The 13,255-nt window shown below is 50.8% G+C and overlaps 1 protein-coding gene across 1 annotated transcript in view; it reads left to right on the forward strand.

Annotated features, from left to right (window-relative positions):
- Positions 1 to 6,490: 6,490 nt before the first annotated feature.
- Positions 6,491 to 13,255, forward strand: part of FSIP2 (fibrous sheath interacting protein 2) — a gene marked incomplete at both ends in the record, with an annotated part of 46,597 nt that continues 39,832 nt past the window's right edge. The window contains 8 exons of the mRNA XM_079783086.1: positions 6,491 to 6,571; positions 6,729 to 6,844; positions 7,790 to 7,949; positions 8,471 to 8,610; positions 9,707 to 9,848; positions 10,551 to 10,661; positions 12,031 to 12,157; positions 12,864 to 12,922. Coding sequence (XP_079639212.1) covers positions 6,491 to 6,571; positions 6,729 to 6,844; positions 7,790 to 7,949; positions 8,471 to 8,610; positions 9,707 to 9,848; positions 10,551 to 10,661; positions 12,031 to 12,157; positions 12,864 to 12,922 — 936 coding nt within the window. The remainder of the gene's footprint in view (positions 6,572 to 6,728; positions 6,845 to 7,789; positions 7,950 to 8,470; positions 8,611 to 9,706; positions 9,849 to 10,550; positions 10,662 to 12,030; positions 12,158 to 12,863; positions 12,923 to 13,255) is intronic.

Here is a 13,255-nt window from a genome sequence, read left to right on the forward strand (position 1 = left end):
CAATTTGCTTGTAAAAGAAAAGGGACATTTCTCTGTGCAATATTGAAAGTTGAACACTTTCCAAGTCATTTTTGGCATCTAGAGGCTCTGAGAATGTTGTTATTAAACAAGGAAACAAAGCACAGTGAGGACACAGAGGGAAGTCGCCTCACACGATGAGACGATGCAGTGCCCCGTGGACACTTGCGATCTTCCCATTTGTTGGTGGCATTCAAGAGAACCGAGCATCTGACATTACATGTGTGGGGGTTTGGGACGGTTGCATGTTAATGTTCTTCTCTACTTGGATTGTATCTACTGTCATTATTTGGAAAAAACATATGGAATCTTTCAAAATTATTTGAAAATCAACGCAGATTATATTCTATTATTATTCAAAATTATTTTGGGTAGAAATAAAATAATTTTTAAAAAAGTTTTATTATCATTTTCCCTTGGTATCTTAAGATTGTTTTATTTTATTCTCTACTTGGTAAAAAAGCAATTAGTAATTTTGGTCTAGCAAATGAAGAATCATCAGTTATCTCGATAAGACTAACTAGGTGGGCTTACATGTCAAGGTCATGAGTACCAAATCCCATTGAGCAATCTCCCCGCTGCATGGGACTGAAATGTCATAAACTCATCTAGAATGTAGGTCTTGGTCTCTGACTCTGATGCAGTTGCAAGTCCATTTCAAATAAAAAAAATTCTAGCTCCATGAAGACACTTGACAAGTTGTAAATTATGATTTACACAATTCTTCCTTTCCCCCGCCCTCTCTCCTTTCTTTCTTCCACCCTCCCTTTAATCCTCTTTCCCTCCCTCACCCCTTTCCTTCTTCCTTCCTTCCTTCCTTCCTTCCTTCCTTCCTTCCTTCCTTCCTTCCTTCCTTCCTCCTTGCATTTTTCTAGTGACGTGTACATGCTGTATAGAACTCGTTTTTGTTTACACAAGTCTTATTTGGAGGAAACTCGATTGGAAATTTTCAAGTGCCAACACCCAAGTATTGCTGTTACCTGCACATTACGATACAATGGCTCTGTGCTATTAGAGACCATGCCTCTCCCAAGAAGACCTCGCCATTTACATATTTCATCCCTTTATCCTTTTACTGTGTCTTAATTGTGTGGTTTTATTTAATTCTATTTCAACACTAGTGTTTGTTCTGAGTCATGGTAGAGGAGTATCCTTTCAACTCCTGGACAATTCCTTATGCCAAGGAACAACCAAAGCCCATCATTCATTCACTCATTCATTCATTCATCCTTTCAAGAAACATGTATTAAGCATTTACTGTGCAACACCAACAGTTCCACTCAAGACTCAGTGCCTGAGGTGAGGGTTCACAAACAGAAGAAGGAGTGAGCCTGGCACACAGCGGTGTCACCCTTGGGGCTTTTGCTGAAATAAACATTTTATTTCTTAAGCCAAACTACTCACCCCAATGTCCATATATGATGGAAGATCATGTAAGCAGGCCAATGCTCAGACCAAAGACAACAACACTATAACTGTCTTTAAATTTTAAATTTATTTTTTTTTAAAAATGAGAGGACCGTGATGGCATCCAAAGCTTGGACCGTCAAGGTCTTGAGAAGAAAGAAATTTTAACCTAATTTCCTGTGCACAACTTCTCAGAATTTTTTTTTAATAGAATTCACTGGGAAATATATATATATATATATATGTACACACACACACACACACACACACACACACACACATACACACACACATATATATACATATACACACATATATATACATATACACACACATATATATACATACACACAGACATATATATATCATATTAAACAACAACAAAAAGCAGACACAGAAATAAGGGAAATTAACTTAGAAACAAAGCCAGATGTTGCCAAGCATTGAAATGATCATAAAAAAAGAAAGTAAAACATAATATTATGCTGAGTAAAATAAGCCAGTCAGAGAAAGACAAATACCATATGATCTCACTTATATGTGGAATCTAATGAACAAAATAAACTGATGAAAAAAATAGATCCAGAGACATAGACGCATGAAACAGACTCTGGAATCACAGAGGGAAGGTGAGGGGAGGATGGGTGGGAGGAGATCAACCAAAGAACTTATATGTGTATTTGCATATCCCATGGACACAGGCAATACTTCCAACAATAAAGATTTTTAAATATATATTAAAAAACAGTAAAGAAAATAGTAAGTAATAAATAGAATCTTAACAGAGCACTGGGAACAATGAGTAAGAACTGAATGGAAATTCGGAAGTAAAAAGAACAATATGTGAAACCTAGAATTTAAGAGCTGCACTTACTAATAGACGGGATAGAGCAGAAGGCAGATTCAATGAACTAAATGGATCAGTTGAGATACCAAAATAAGGAAAAAAGAAAATGCAGCAAGAAAGGCTAATACACATATAGGACTTGAATAAAAGTCCTAAAACATATGTAAGTAGAGACTCAGAAAGGGAAGAAGCAGTCTGTGAAGAGACAACGAATAAGAATCTTCTAAATCTAATTTTTAAAAATCCAGGTACAATGTCATGAAAATCGAGGAAGATTAACATGTAGAAAACCACAAGTAGTCACACCTTACATAAAGCTTCTGCTAATCAAAAGACAAACAGGCCCAGCCAGCATGGCTCAGTGGTTAAGCGTCAGCCCATGAACCAGGAGGTCACAATTGGATTCCTGGTCAGGGCACATGTCAGGGTTTCAGGCTCGATGCCCAGTAGGGGGCGTGCAGGAGGCAGTCGATCCATGATTCTCTCTCACCAATGATGTTTCACTATCGCTCTCTTCCTCTCCCTTCCTCTCTGAAATCAATAAAAATGTATTTTTAAAAAGACAAATAGAAAGCCATAAAGTAGCCACAGAAAAGAGATGTGTTATTTTGAAAGATGGAACGATAAAACTGACAGCTTCATTCTCAAAGAATCTACAGAGAGAGATGTTGCCTTGGCCCATACAGGGGAAAGGCAGCATTCTACAGGTCCTACAGGTATCAAAAGCATAAAAAGTGTCCGCTGCCCAGTTTTACGTGAATATGAAAATTACTTGAATGAACAAATTCTCAGAAAACCATCACTTAAAAATAAACACAGGAATAAATGCAAAAAGGTTAAAGCTTTTTTGAAGTTGAATCTACAAGTAAAAGCCTTCCCACAGAGAAAATGTCAGTTCCAGGTGGTTCAAGGTGATGCCTCCCTGACATTTAATCCGACACAGAAGGGCGCCAAGGTCAGGAGCAGCTTCCCAGAGACCAGGAAGGGGGCGAGCACTGAGCATTTGGTTTTACTCAGAGAATATCTTTTATTACAAACGTGAACAAGAACATTCCGGAAAAGGAAAAGTACTGGCTGGTCTTGTTAATGACCATTTAGCATGAACTGCTGACTCCCTTACAAATGGGCACACACGAAGCCAGCACCTAAAGTAATCATCTGTTCTCCATCCGTTACAGTGCGTGCAGGGGACAATCTGGAAGTGTTTCTGCTGGACTGTTTGGCTCACGCACTCAGGCCACTGCAGATTGAGGGCGACCAAAGCTGGAGCGAGGGGGGAGGGGGGCACCAGCAGGTTCCCAGTTTCAGGAAGAGTGAAAATAGGCCGGTGTGGCTCAGTGGGTGAGCTTCAACCCACGAACCAGGAGGTCAGGGTTCGATTCCCAATCAGGGCACATGCCTGGGTGTGGGCTCAATCCCCGGTAGGGAGCGTGCAGGAGGCAGCTGATCAATGTTTCTCTCTCACCATTGATGTTTCTGTCTCTCTCTTCCTCTCCCTTCCTCCCTGAAATCAATAAAAATATATATTTTTAAATAACAGTGAAAATAGACTCCCTGCCCCCTTCTCAATGTCTGAAAAACTGATGCAGAAGAGGAAAAGTTAAAGGTATGAATCTTAAGTATTCGATGGTGGTTTTATATCTATATCTATCTGTCTATCTGTCTATACATACATATATAAAAATACAAGTTGTATGTATTATATACATAATGTTTACTAATCTGTAAAAATATGAATGCACTAATAAATAGTTATAATAGGAATAAATTTTATTAGTATTCACCTTACATCTACCTCTCTTCCCCAAAAAGCATAGAAAAATATTTTTAAATAACATACCATGTCATATTTTTCTTTTAATAACATTCAGTGTCTATTCCCAATTCCTTAGTAGAGTTCTGCAGCTCTATAACACGATTTAGTTATACATGATTTCTTTTTTCTGAGTGTGAACAGATAGGACATTTTTTTATTGTAACTTCTTAAGATTGGCTTATATTTAAATGTATTTTTAAATTACCTGACTAAGGGAAATTGCTCCTCAGAAACGGTGTTTTTTATTGCATTCTAACAGCTCAAAATAATAGCACGTTAAAATGTGCTCCCACTCCTTTTTATTTTGGTTTATTTTCTCTTTAAGAATCACAAGGGTGTTATTCGCGTATTTGCATTTCTTCTCTGATATAAAACTCAGACCTGCGTCAGGAATGTTGATGTGACTCTACAGTCCATCTGGGCCGTTAAATGTACTCTGAACCTGGCATGCGATTCTAACCCTGTTCTCTGGCATGATGTTCAAAATAGTAATAAGTTACATGTAAAAGTAAAAAAAAAACAAAAATGGACACATGGGGCTGAGGACACAGAAGGAACTAGAACAAAGGAGAGTTTTAAGCTCGGAGACGAAGGTTTTGAGCGAGACGCTAACATGATGGCCCAGGCCCAGCCGCAGGGCTCGAACAGCGAGGGAATGGACTGCCGGGGAAAGACCCCAAGAGCGAGGGGTCCCCGCTCAGCGCACAGAGAAAAGGCAGGAGGGCGAGCCCGGAGGCGGAGAACGGAGGCTGCGGTGGCTCCCGGGGCTGCAATGGGCAGCCGGTGCTGCCAGCCAGCAATGCTCCTGCTGTAACACACACACACACACACACACACACACACACACACACTCACGGGCCTCGCGGCTCCGGAAGGCCCCCTGCGCCACCCCGACCTCTGGCCCGAATCCTGCTTCCCCAGGTCACCCGTGAGTGCAGCATCCCGGCTGGATGTCAACCCGCACGCCAAACCCACCATGTCCAAACTCTGCCCTCCGCTGTGCCACCGACAGGCATGCAATCCCACTGTTCTCACAGGGTCTGGCCAGAAACCCTGATGTCATTCTTAACCTCTCCCGCCTCCCCCTCCCACCCTGCTTCTCGTAAATCAGACAGACAAGGACGTGGGGAGCGCTGTGGAGAGGTGGCGAGAGGACCAGTTCATTTCAGTGACGAAATCAGCAGGACTGAGATCACGTGCCTGTGGGAGCAGGAAGGGAAAGAACCCAGGACACTTCTCAGCTGCGAGGGGGTGGCTATGGTGTCACCACGGAGACGGGAAACGCAGGAGGAATGGGGCCTTCGTGTTGTCCCGTTGGGGTGGAGCGTGTGGGTTGGGATTTGAGGACACGAGTTTCCGAAGTGGCCCGTCCCTGTGGGGAGCTAGGGCGGACGCTATCCCAGGGCCAGACTCCACCTGAGGCGTCCTACGCGTGTGGGCGTCACAGCAAAGCAGGCGGACGTGCGGAACCGCCTCTGGGCTCCAGGCAATAGTGACTACAATTCCTCTCTAATCTTGACTAGAAAAGGGTAATTATCCGCAAGGCTGCGAGCAAGACTCAGTGTGGTCCTTAGCCCAGTGTCTGGCACTAGTATGTTCTCACTAAATGGCAGGTATCGTCACTGAGTGGCCCAGGAATCACAGGCAACAACCGGCTAAGGAATCCAAGAGGCCAAACCCGAATTCCTGACTCAGGCACAGCCACTGCCCTCCGTGTCCTCCGGCTTATACAGCCCCTGGGAGAAAAGGGTCCTATTTCAGTCCCTGCTGAATTCTGTGGAGTCAGGCCCTGCATAAATCCCAGGCAAATGGCTGAGAGGAGAAAGCAAAGGAGGCCGAGAGGTAGAAGAGGGAGGAGAGCTAGAAGGAAAAGAGGGAGACTCCAGGGAGGACCCAGAGAGGCAGCATCCCCACCAGGAAGCCCATGGACTTTTTGTAAGGTCCGAATGGGAGGGGTGGGGGGAGCCTGGGGCGGGTGTGATCACAGCCTGTGAGGCAGCATCTGGCGTAGAACAGGCAGTGCCCTCACTCCTGGGTTTTTCTTGTTTTTCTTTTTCCTGGACTCATCGCTCTTTGGAGGCCAGAAGTAACTAACCAGCTCGGCACCAGCAAAGCTGTGTGTGTCGTGATTTGGGGTTTGGTTTGACTGTTGGTTTGGTGTTGGTTTCAGAGAGAAATGCTATTTCGACGGTGGGACCCTAGACCAGGCCCTAGAACTGACCGATTCCCCCAACTCCGGGCGCTCAGGCCTCATGCTAGAGGGGCCAGCTCCTGAGGTTCTGCCCGTTGGGGCCTCCACATTCTGACTTGGAACTCTGCAACAGTGTGGTCTTGGAGACGGGATCCTGGCCACTACTGGTCCCATCGGGATAAGGGACGGGAAGGCGAAGGGTCGGGCTACGATGGAGCTGTACCTCAGCTCCTGCTCCAAGGCGGCCAAGGCCGCCTCCACCAAGACGGCTGCCAGCAGCCTGGCTGAGGAGGTGAGGGCCGGGCCAGGGTCCTGGTCTTTGGTGGGCGGGGCGGGCAGAGCCCCCCACAGGCCCCACTGGTAACCGGGCACTCGGGGCGCCTTCGCGGGGCTCAGCGTCAGCTGCCACTGGCTGGTGGGGGACCCCAGGCCCTCTGGGCTGTCTGCAGGGAGAGCCCTTCAACCCCGGCTGTGTGGCTCTTCGCTCCTTTGGTTACGGTCGGGGTAGGCAGGCCTCAGCCAAGGAAATACAGCCCAACAACACAGTGCCGTTCACTCAGAATGCGTTAAACGACCAGCGCTCACACTGTGTTCTTACTGCAAAATGAAAAATAAAGAGAAACACAAGACGTCTGGGAGACGTTCACTCTGTGCAGTCCCTTGATGTGGTGATGCGATCACGGCGTTTGCCTGTGTCCAATCTCATCGGGTTATACACATCGCGTACGCGCAGGTCTCGTATGCCTGCTGCACCTCAAGAAAGCTGTTAAACGATAAGAGGCACCTCCCTCCACCTGACGCTGTGAATCTCAGGAACATCCGCAGAACTGGGCCTTCCCAAGGGGAGGAGGCCTGACCCTCTGCCGCGTAATCAGGGAAAGGGTAGGGATTCCGCTCCCAGCACCCCTCCCGGCATCGTCCCAGCCTCTGCAGGAAGGCAACAACTAGCAGACGGAAAGCCGGGCGGCAGGAGGAGATCCCTCACACAGAGTACACTCGTTTCAATGGAAATTTCCATGGGATCTAAAGGAAATGATTACAATTGTAAATGAGTCTGGCAGAGTTCAAGAATAAGAGGTTAAAAGAGCAAAATCAGATCAGTCCTATTTTTATTAACTGGTGTTTAATTTCCGTTATTATATATGAGATGTAAACGCCGGCGGGGGGGCGGGGTGGTGGGGATCTAGCAGAAGATGTTCGTGATCTCTACAATGTAAACTGCAAGTCACCGAGGACAGAAACTAACGAAGATGTAACCACATGGAAGGCAGACACGGGGGGCGGGGAGGGGGGGGGCGGTCCGTGTGGGGAAGTGGAGGCCAAAGCCGTTACATTTCGTCTGCCGGGTGCTGGCTTCCGAAAGAAATGGTATTTCCACCGTGGGCCTCTCAGACCAGGCCTAGGACTGATTTCCCCAACTCGGGGCGCTCAGGTCTCAAGCCAGAGGGCCCAGCCTGCTGAGGCTCCGCCCTCTGGGGCCCCCACATTCCACCTTGGAACTCTGCAACAGTGGGGCCTTGGAGACGGGGGCCCTGGCCATTTCGGGTCCCATCAGGACCAGGGACGAGGAGGGGAGGTGCCCAGCTACGATGGAGCTGTACCTCAACTTCTGCTCCAAGAGGGCCAAGGCCGCCTCCGTCAAGACGGCCGCCAGCAGCCTGGCTGAGGAGGTGAGGGCAGGGCCGGGGTCCTGGTCTTTGGTGGGCGGGGCGGGCAGAGCCCCCCGCGGCCCCACGTGGTAACCAGGGCCCTGGCTGGGCTCAGCACAGGTCCCCTGGCTGCCCGTCGACCCTGACTGCGAGCCTCCTCGCTTCCTTTGGTGGCAGCGGGAGCGGGCAGGCCTCACCCACGGAAATCAAGCCTAGAAGGGAGGCAAACGCTCCCCACCGGCCCTGACAGGGGGGCCCGAGCCCACGCGCCAGGCACCGGAGCGGCTGGAGACGGAGGACACTTATCCTTCCTCTTCAGGGTGACATGTTTCCTTTGGTTCCGTTTCCCACGTCAGTAATGGATGCAAAACAGACTTAGGTGGAGTCCAACAGGATTGGCTCTTTAGAAAGCACAGGGGTTACTGAGCACTAAGTAGAAAAAGGCATCTCAATGGGAGGCTTTCTTTCTGGTCTATTTTAAAAAGCACCGTACACACACAGAGGTAAGCACGTATGTGTGACCCACACTTCCGTTTTAACAGAAAATGCTTACACGGCCAGTAAACAGACTACAGGATAGCCACCAGCTGCCTGGACATCCGGAGGTCACCCAGTTCCAAAACTGGTTGCTAATGGACCACATCCCGTCGTTTAAGGACCAGGAGCGGCTCATCCGGCACAGGTGGGGGTCGGAGGATGCCCAGTGTGCGCCCCGTGCACGCCAAGGAGCGGGGGAAATGCTGGAAGGGGTTGGAGCTGGGCCCGCTGTCACGCAGGAGACACCACTTAACTCCACGGCTGCCCTCCGTCCAGAGAGGGAGGGAGAGCGAGAGGCACAGAACTCGGGCACGGGGATGCCCGGGGAAGGAAACGCAATTCCACCAGAAACGATAGGGCTCCTGGGAACCCACGAGGTCACCGCGCTGGTAGCAGGAGACAGACTGGGGCGCAGAGTGCTGGCTGCATCGAGGCGGGGCGGGGGGGGGGAGGGGGGGAGGCCACAGCGCCCGCCGCGAGCAGCAGCTTCTTATGGCTCATCTTCAAGGGCCGACGGCCCGAATCTGGGGACGTCAGTGCCAAGTCAGAAATGGAGGCTGATTGAGCTGTCTTTAATGCTAATGTAGAGGTGCACTGTCCCTCAAAGAGAACGTGTACGCTCTTCAGATGCTACCTCCTCGTGTCCCACCATTGCCGTTCTGCGGCCAAGCCCATAGCTGAGGAAGGAGAAGGGTTTTATCGTTTGGGGGGTTCCACCCCTCTCCTCTCCTCCATGAAGGAGAGGGTTTGGGTCGCACAGCCTGACTCCTGTGCCCTGCATTTACTGTGTGGTGGTTCCGTAAGCATATGACCTGCCCAGACTCCGGATGTTCAAGGCTTTGTAAGTCCCTGGGACCCGGGGTACAACTTGTTCTCAGGAAACACCGATCTTTTTTTTCTATGTTTGAAATCACGTTCCGAGTTGTTTCAGCCTTCTGTGCAAACCCAGATCCTTAAAGCCGCTGAGTGAGGGATAGCACGGCGGACAGGCATGCCTTCACCGGCTGCTCCCCATGTGGCCGCTGTCCTGGCCGCGGCAGACACACAGGGTGGGGAGTCAACCGGGGAGAGCTGCCTGCAGCCAGGGACAGACAGGCCAGGACCCTGGACAATTCCTGTCACCCAGGACCTCGGAGGGAGGGCGAGGGCGGAGGTGGCCGGGCAGCTGGTGCCTGAAGGGGGGGGGACGGTGTCAGGGGAGGAGACGACAGGGGGGCCGCTCACCGGCGCCTGCGCTGCAGGTACCTGGACATGATCAACCGGGAGCTGGAGTACCGGGAGCGCAGGGCGGAGGAGCAGCGCCGGCTCTGGATGGACCGCGAGGAGCGGCGGCACTGGGACCACATGCGCAGGAAACTGGGGCTTCGCAGGAAGATCGAGGAGGTGAGACGGGCAACCGCAAGGGGAGGCTGGGTCGGGGGGTTCCTTCACCAGGGACTTCGCTGCCAGGCCCCTGACGCCGTGCCAGGCCTGAGTCACGTGCCCACATGCGTGCTCTCCTGGGCTCGCCCAGGCAGCGGCACCATCGGGAGCTCACGTCGCAGACTCCACGGCGCGTCCACCGAGAGCCAGGACTGTGAACGTTACAGACACCATTTGCTTCTATTTATTTATTTATTATGTATATTTGTTTTAAGTATTACAGATTTTTTTTAATGTATTTTTATTGATTTCAGAGAGGAAAGGGGAGGGAGAGAGAGGTGGAAACATCCATGATGAGAGAGAATCACGGATCGGCTGCTTCCTGCACGCTCCACACTGGGGATGGAGCCCACAACCCGGGCCTGTGCCCCGACCGGGAATCCAACCCTGACCTCCTGGTTCCTAGGTCAACGCTCCACTGGCTGGACAACTGGACACCACTTACCTGGCCTGGAGCCCTCCGTGAGGAGGGAGCTTTGGGGGGAAATGCCAACACTCCCCGCCTGCCTTCGCGCCCGGCAGGAGGGAGGAAGCCCACTGGGGGCCAGTGCACACGCTCACTGCCGGGCCTGGTTCCGGGCCCCGACCTGGTCTCCTCTGCCCGGTGGCGGCGGACAAAAGACAAGGCTCGGGGTGCACACTAACGCTCCTCTGCGCCTTCAGGAATGGAAGGCCAAGGAGATGCTGCTGCTCACGAGAATCGTAGAGGACGTGAAGCGAGAAGCGCGGATAGAGGAGCAGCGGCGGCGGAACCGGGAGGAGAGCGACAGGAAGGTAGGTGTGCCCCCCCCCACCCCCTACCACGTCGGGGGCACAGGCGGTGGCTAGTGTGGGCTCTGAGGGACATGTGCCCTGCAGTGCGTCGCCCCCAACGGGGTCGCCCCCGAATGGGACGGCGGGCAGCTCCGAGCGATGAACATGTTGACCACCTTTGGCCACACTGTTCTGACTACAGGACAGAAAGCACCGCCCGGGATTTGAGGGAGCCCACCCCATAAACCCCACTTGTACTTCCCACAGGAAAAAAATGGCGGGGCTGGTTTTATCTTAGAATCAAAATTTCTTGGGAAAAGTTCTCCATTTTCACCCATCAGTTAATTTTTAGAGTAAGTGCTTTTAATTTTAAATCAGATATAATATTTTATGATTTCGAGTCTCAATCTGTTTTCAAAAGAGAGAGAGAGGGGGGATTTGCGATCCCAGCACCACGCTATGAACTACTGGTGCACACACTCCCACAGAGGCACACCGCACGCCTGTATCTCTGTGAGCGTCTAGGATTGACTTATTTCCTTGTCTTACGGCTCATTTTTCCTGCTTCTTTGTATGCTCAGCTGCCTTTGATCGGATGCCCGATACCATGAACTTCACTTTTGGGGTGCTGAGTCTTTTTCTTATAGATACTATTAGCTTTTTTTTTCCTTGGATGGAGATGATTTCTTTAGAAACCGTTTGATTGGTGTGGGTCTTGCTTTTTAAAATGCGTTAGATGGAGCCGGACCGTGTCTAACCTGGGACTAGTTATCCCCCATCCTGCTTCCCATCCAACGCACCGTGAGGACATGTTCCCAGAGCGGCTGCCAGGGCAGGAGTGACAGGCAGCGGGAGTGCGGTGCTCCCGACCCCTCGGGCCGGCCCTGGCTGTGGCCCGGGCCGTCGGCCACACGCAGGCACCCTGCGCGCTCTGCCGGGGAACGGCTAGGAGAGCGGGCCTCGCGCTCCGGGCAGTTCCACCCTGTGCGGCACCTGCAGATGCACAAAGGGAAGTCACGTGCCACGGGTTCGATCACGTTTCCCTCGGGTCGGCCTGAGTGACTGTGGGGGAGTCCCTCAGCATCCCCCGATTGAAGGTGGTTTAGAAACTCCCTCAGCTCCCAGGACGCTGGGCGGGCAGAGCCCCTTCTGACCTGACTAGGGACCAGGCCCCTGAACACATGCAGGGAAGTGAACTGCGCCCGCCTGTCCACGTGCGTGTTCATCGCGTCTGAGCACAAGTGGGAAGGCACCCCGGCTCCCCTCCCGGACGGCGCTCCGAGCGACCTTCCCGGCCGGCCGCCAGCAATGATGCTTGTGTCCCAGGTGCTACCACATTTCTCTAGTTGCCAAGGTGATGCTAACCAATGCGCTTTCTTCAATGTTTTAGAAACAAGCTCTTTTAGAGAAGAAAATGGCTTATCATTTACAAAAAATGCAACAGAATGGACTCAAGAGAGAAGACACGGGGAAAAACACGTCGGATTACCGAGGACAGGAGGGCCCGCACCCTGAATGTAAGCGCTGACGCAGAGGTGGTCTGTAGAGAGCACGTCGCCATGTGCTAGGAGGAAAGGCTTCTGTAAAACGGTGTTTGTTCCGCTTGCTTAGCACCAGGCACGGCTCTAGACGTTCCCCCATTCCGTTCAAGGGGAAGAGTAGACACAGATGTAAGAAACACTCCCAATAGCCTTACACCTGGTTCAGTAGACAAGGCTGCCTACGCTGAATCCTAACCAATTTCTCTACGTAAAGTCCTGTCTTCTTTGCTACTAACCCCTGAGAAAGTTGTGTGACAGATAAAGGCCATGATATGCCAGCCAGAAAGAACAGCCTTCAGTACCAGGGACAAAGCAAGGGAAGGAGGAGGGCTGGGGAGTTAGAGAGGGAAGCGTAGCGAGGAAATCGGAAGGGGAAAAAGAAGGACATGTAGAAAGTTTAAAGAAGGAACATCAGGCCACGACTTGGCCAGGCCCAATCTCTACCAGATTCCTTTCATATATAACATTATAAAACTATTAGGGACTTTATCACATCAATTTAATTCATAATATTAACTAATATTTCATGGCCAGAACACAAAGATGTAGACTTGCTTTAATGATCTGTGACTCTGTAGTATCGGGGAACACACGGTCTCCCCACCCCCCCATGCAGCCATCATCACAGCATCCCATCCAGCCAGCCTCTGCCCCCCCCCCCCGCCCCCGGTCCTGTGTCCAGGTGAGAGCCTACCTGTGTCACGCCAGCAAGTCTCTACCTGGTCTCCACCGGCTCTCCAGGTAACCCACCTCAAACCCCCTTTTAAACGGCGACCTAACGATGCTTTAAATTCTCCTGATTGTTTCTTTTCCTGGCCCCACAACTCAAGGAGCTCCAGGACCTCACAAATGGAGCTCTGCCTTCGTAGGCCACTGGTCATCTCATTGATCACCATCCAGAGCCCGCCCCGAGTCTAAGTTTTCCTGGATTTCATGTAAATCCGTGAAGAAGGCAGCTGCGGTCTAATCGCTAACATGTGCAGGCTCTTGAGCCAAATGCTCGAGGCCAAGTCCTGCTTTCCCACGCCCTCACCATGTAAATGCTCGGACAGGTCACCTAACTGCCCTCAGCCA

Source organism: Cnephaeus nilssonii, assembly GCF_951640355.1.
Source record: "Cnephaeus nilssonii genome assembly, chromosome: 10".
Lineage (NCBI taxonomy): Eukaryota > Metazoa > Chordata > Mammalia > Chiroptera > Vespertilionidae > Cnephaeus > Cnephaeus nilssonii.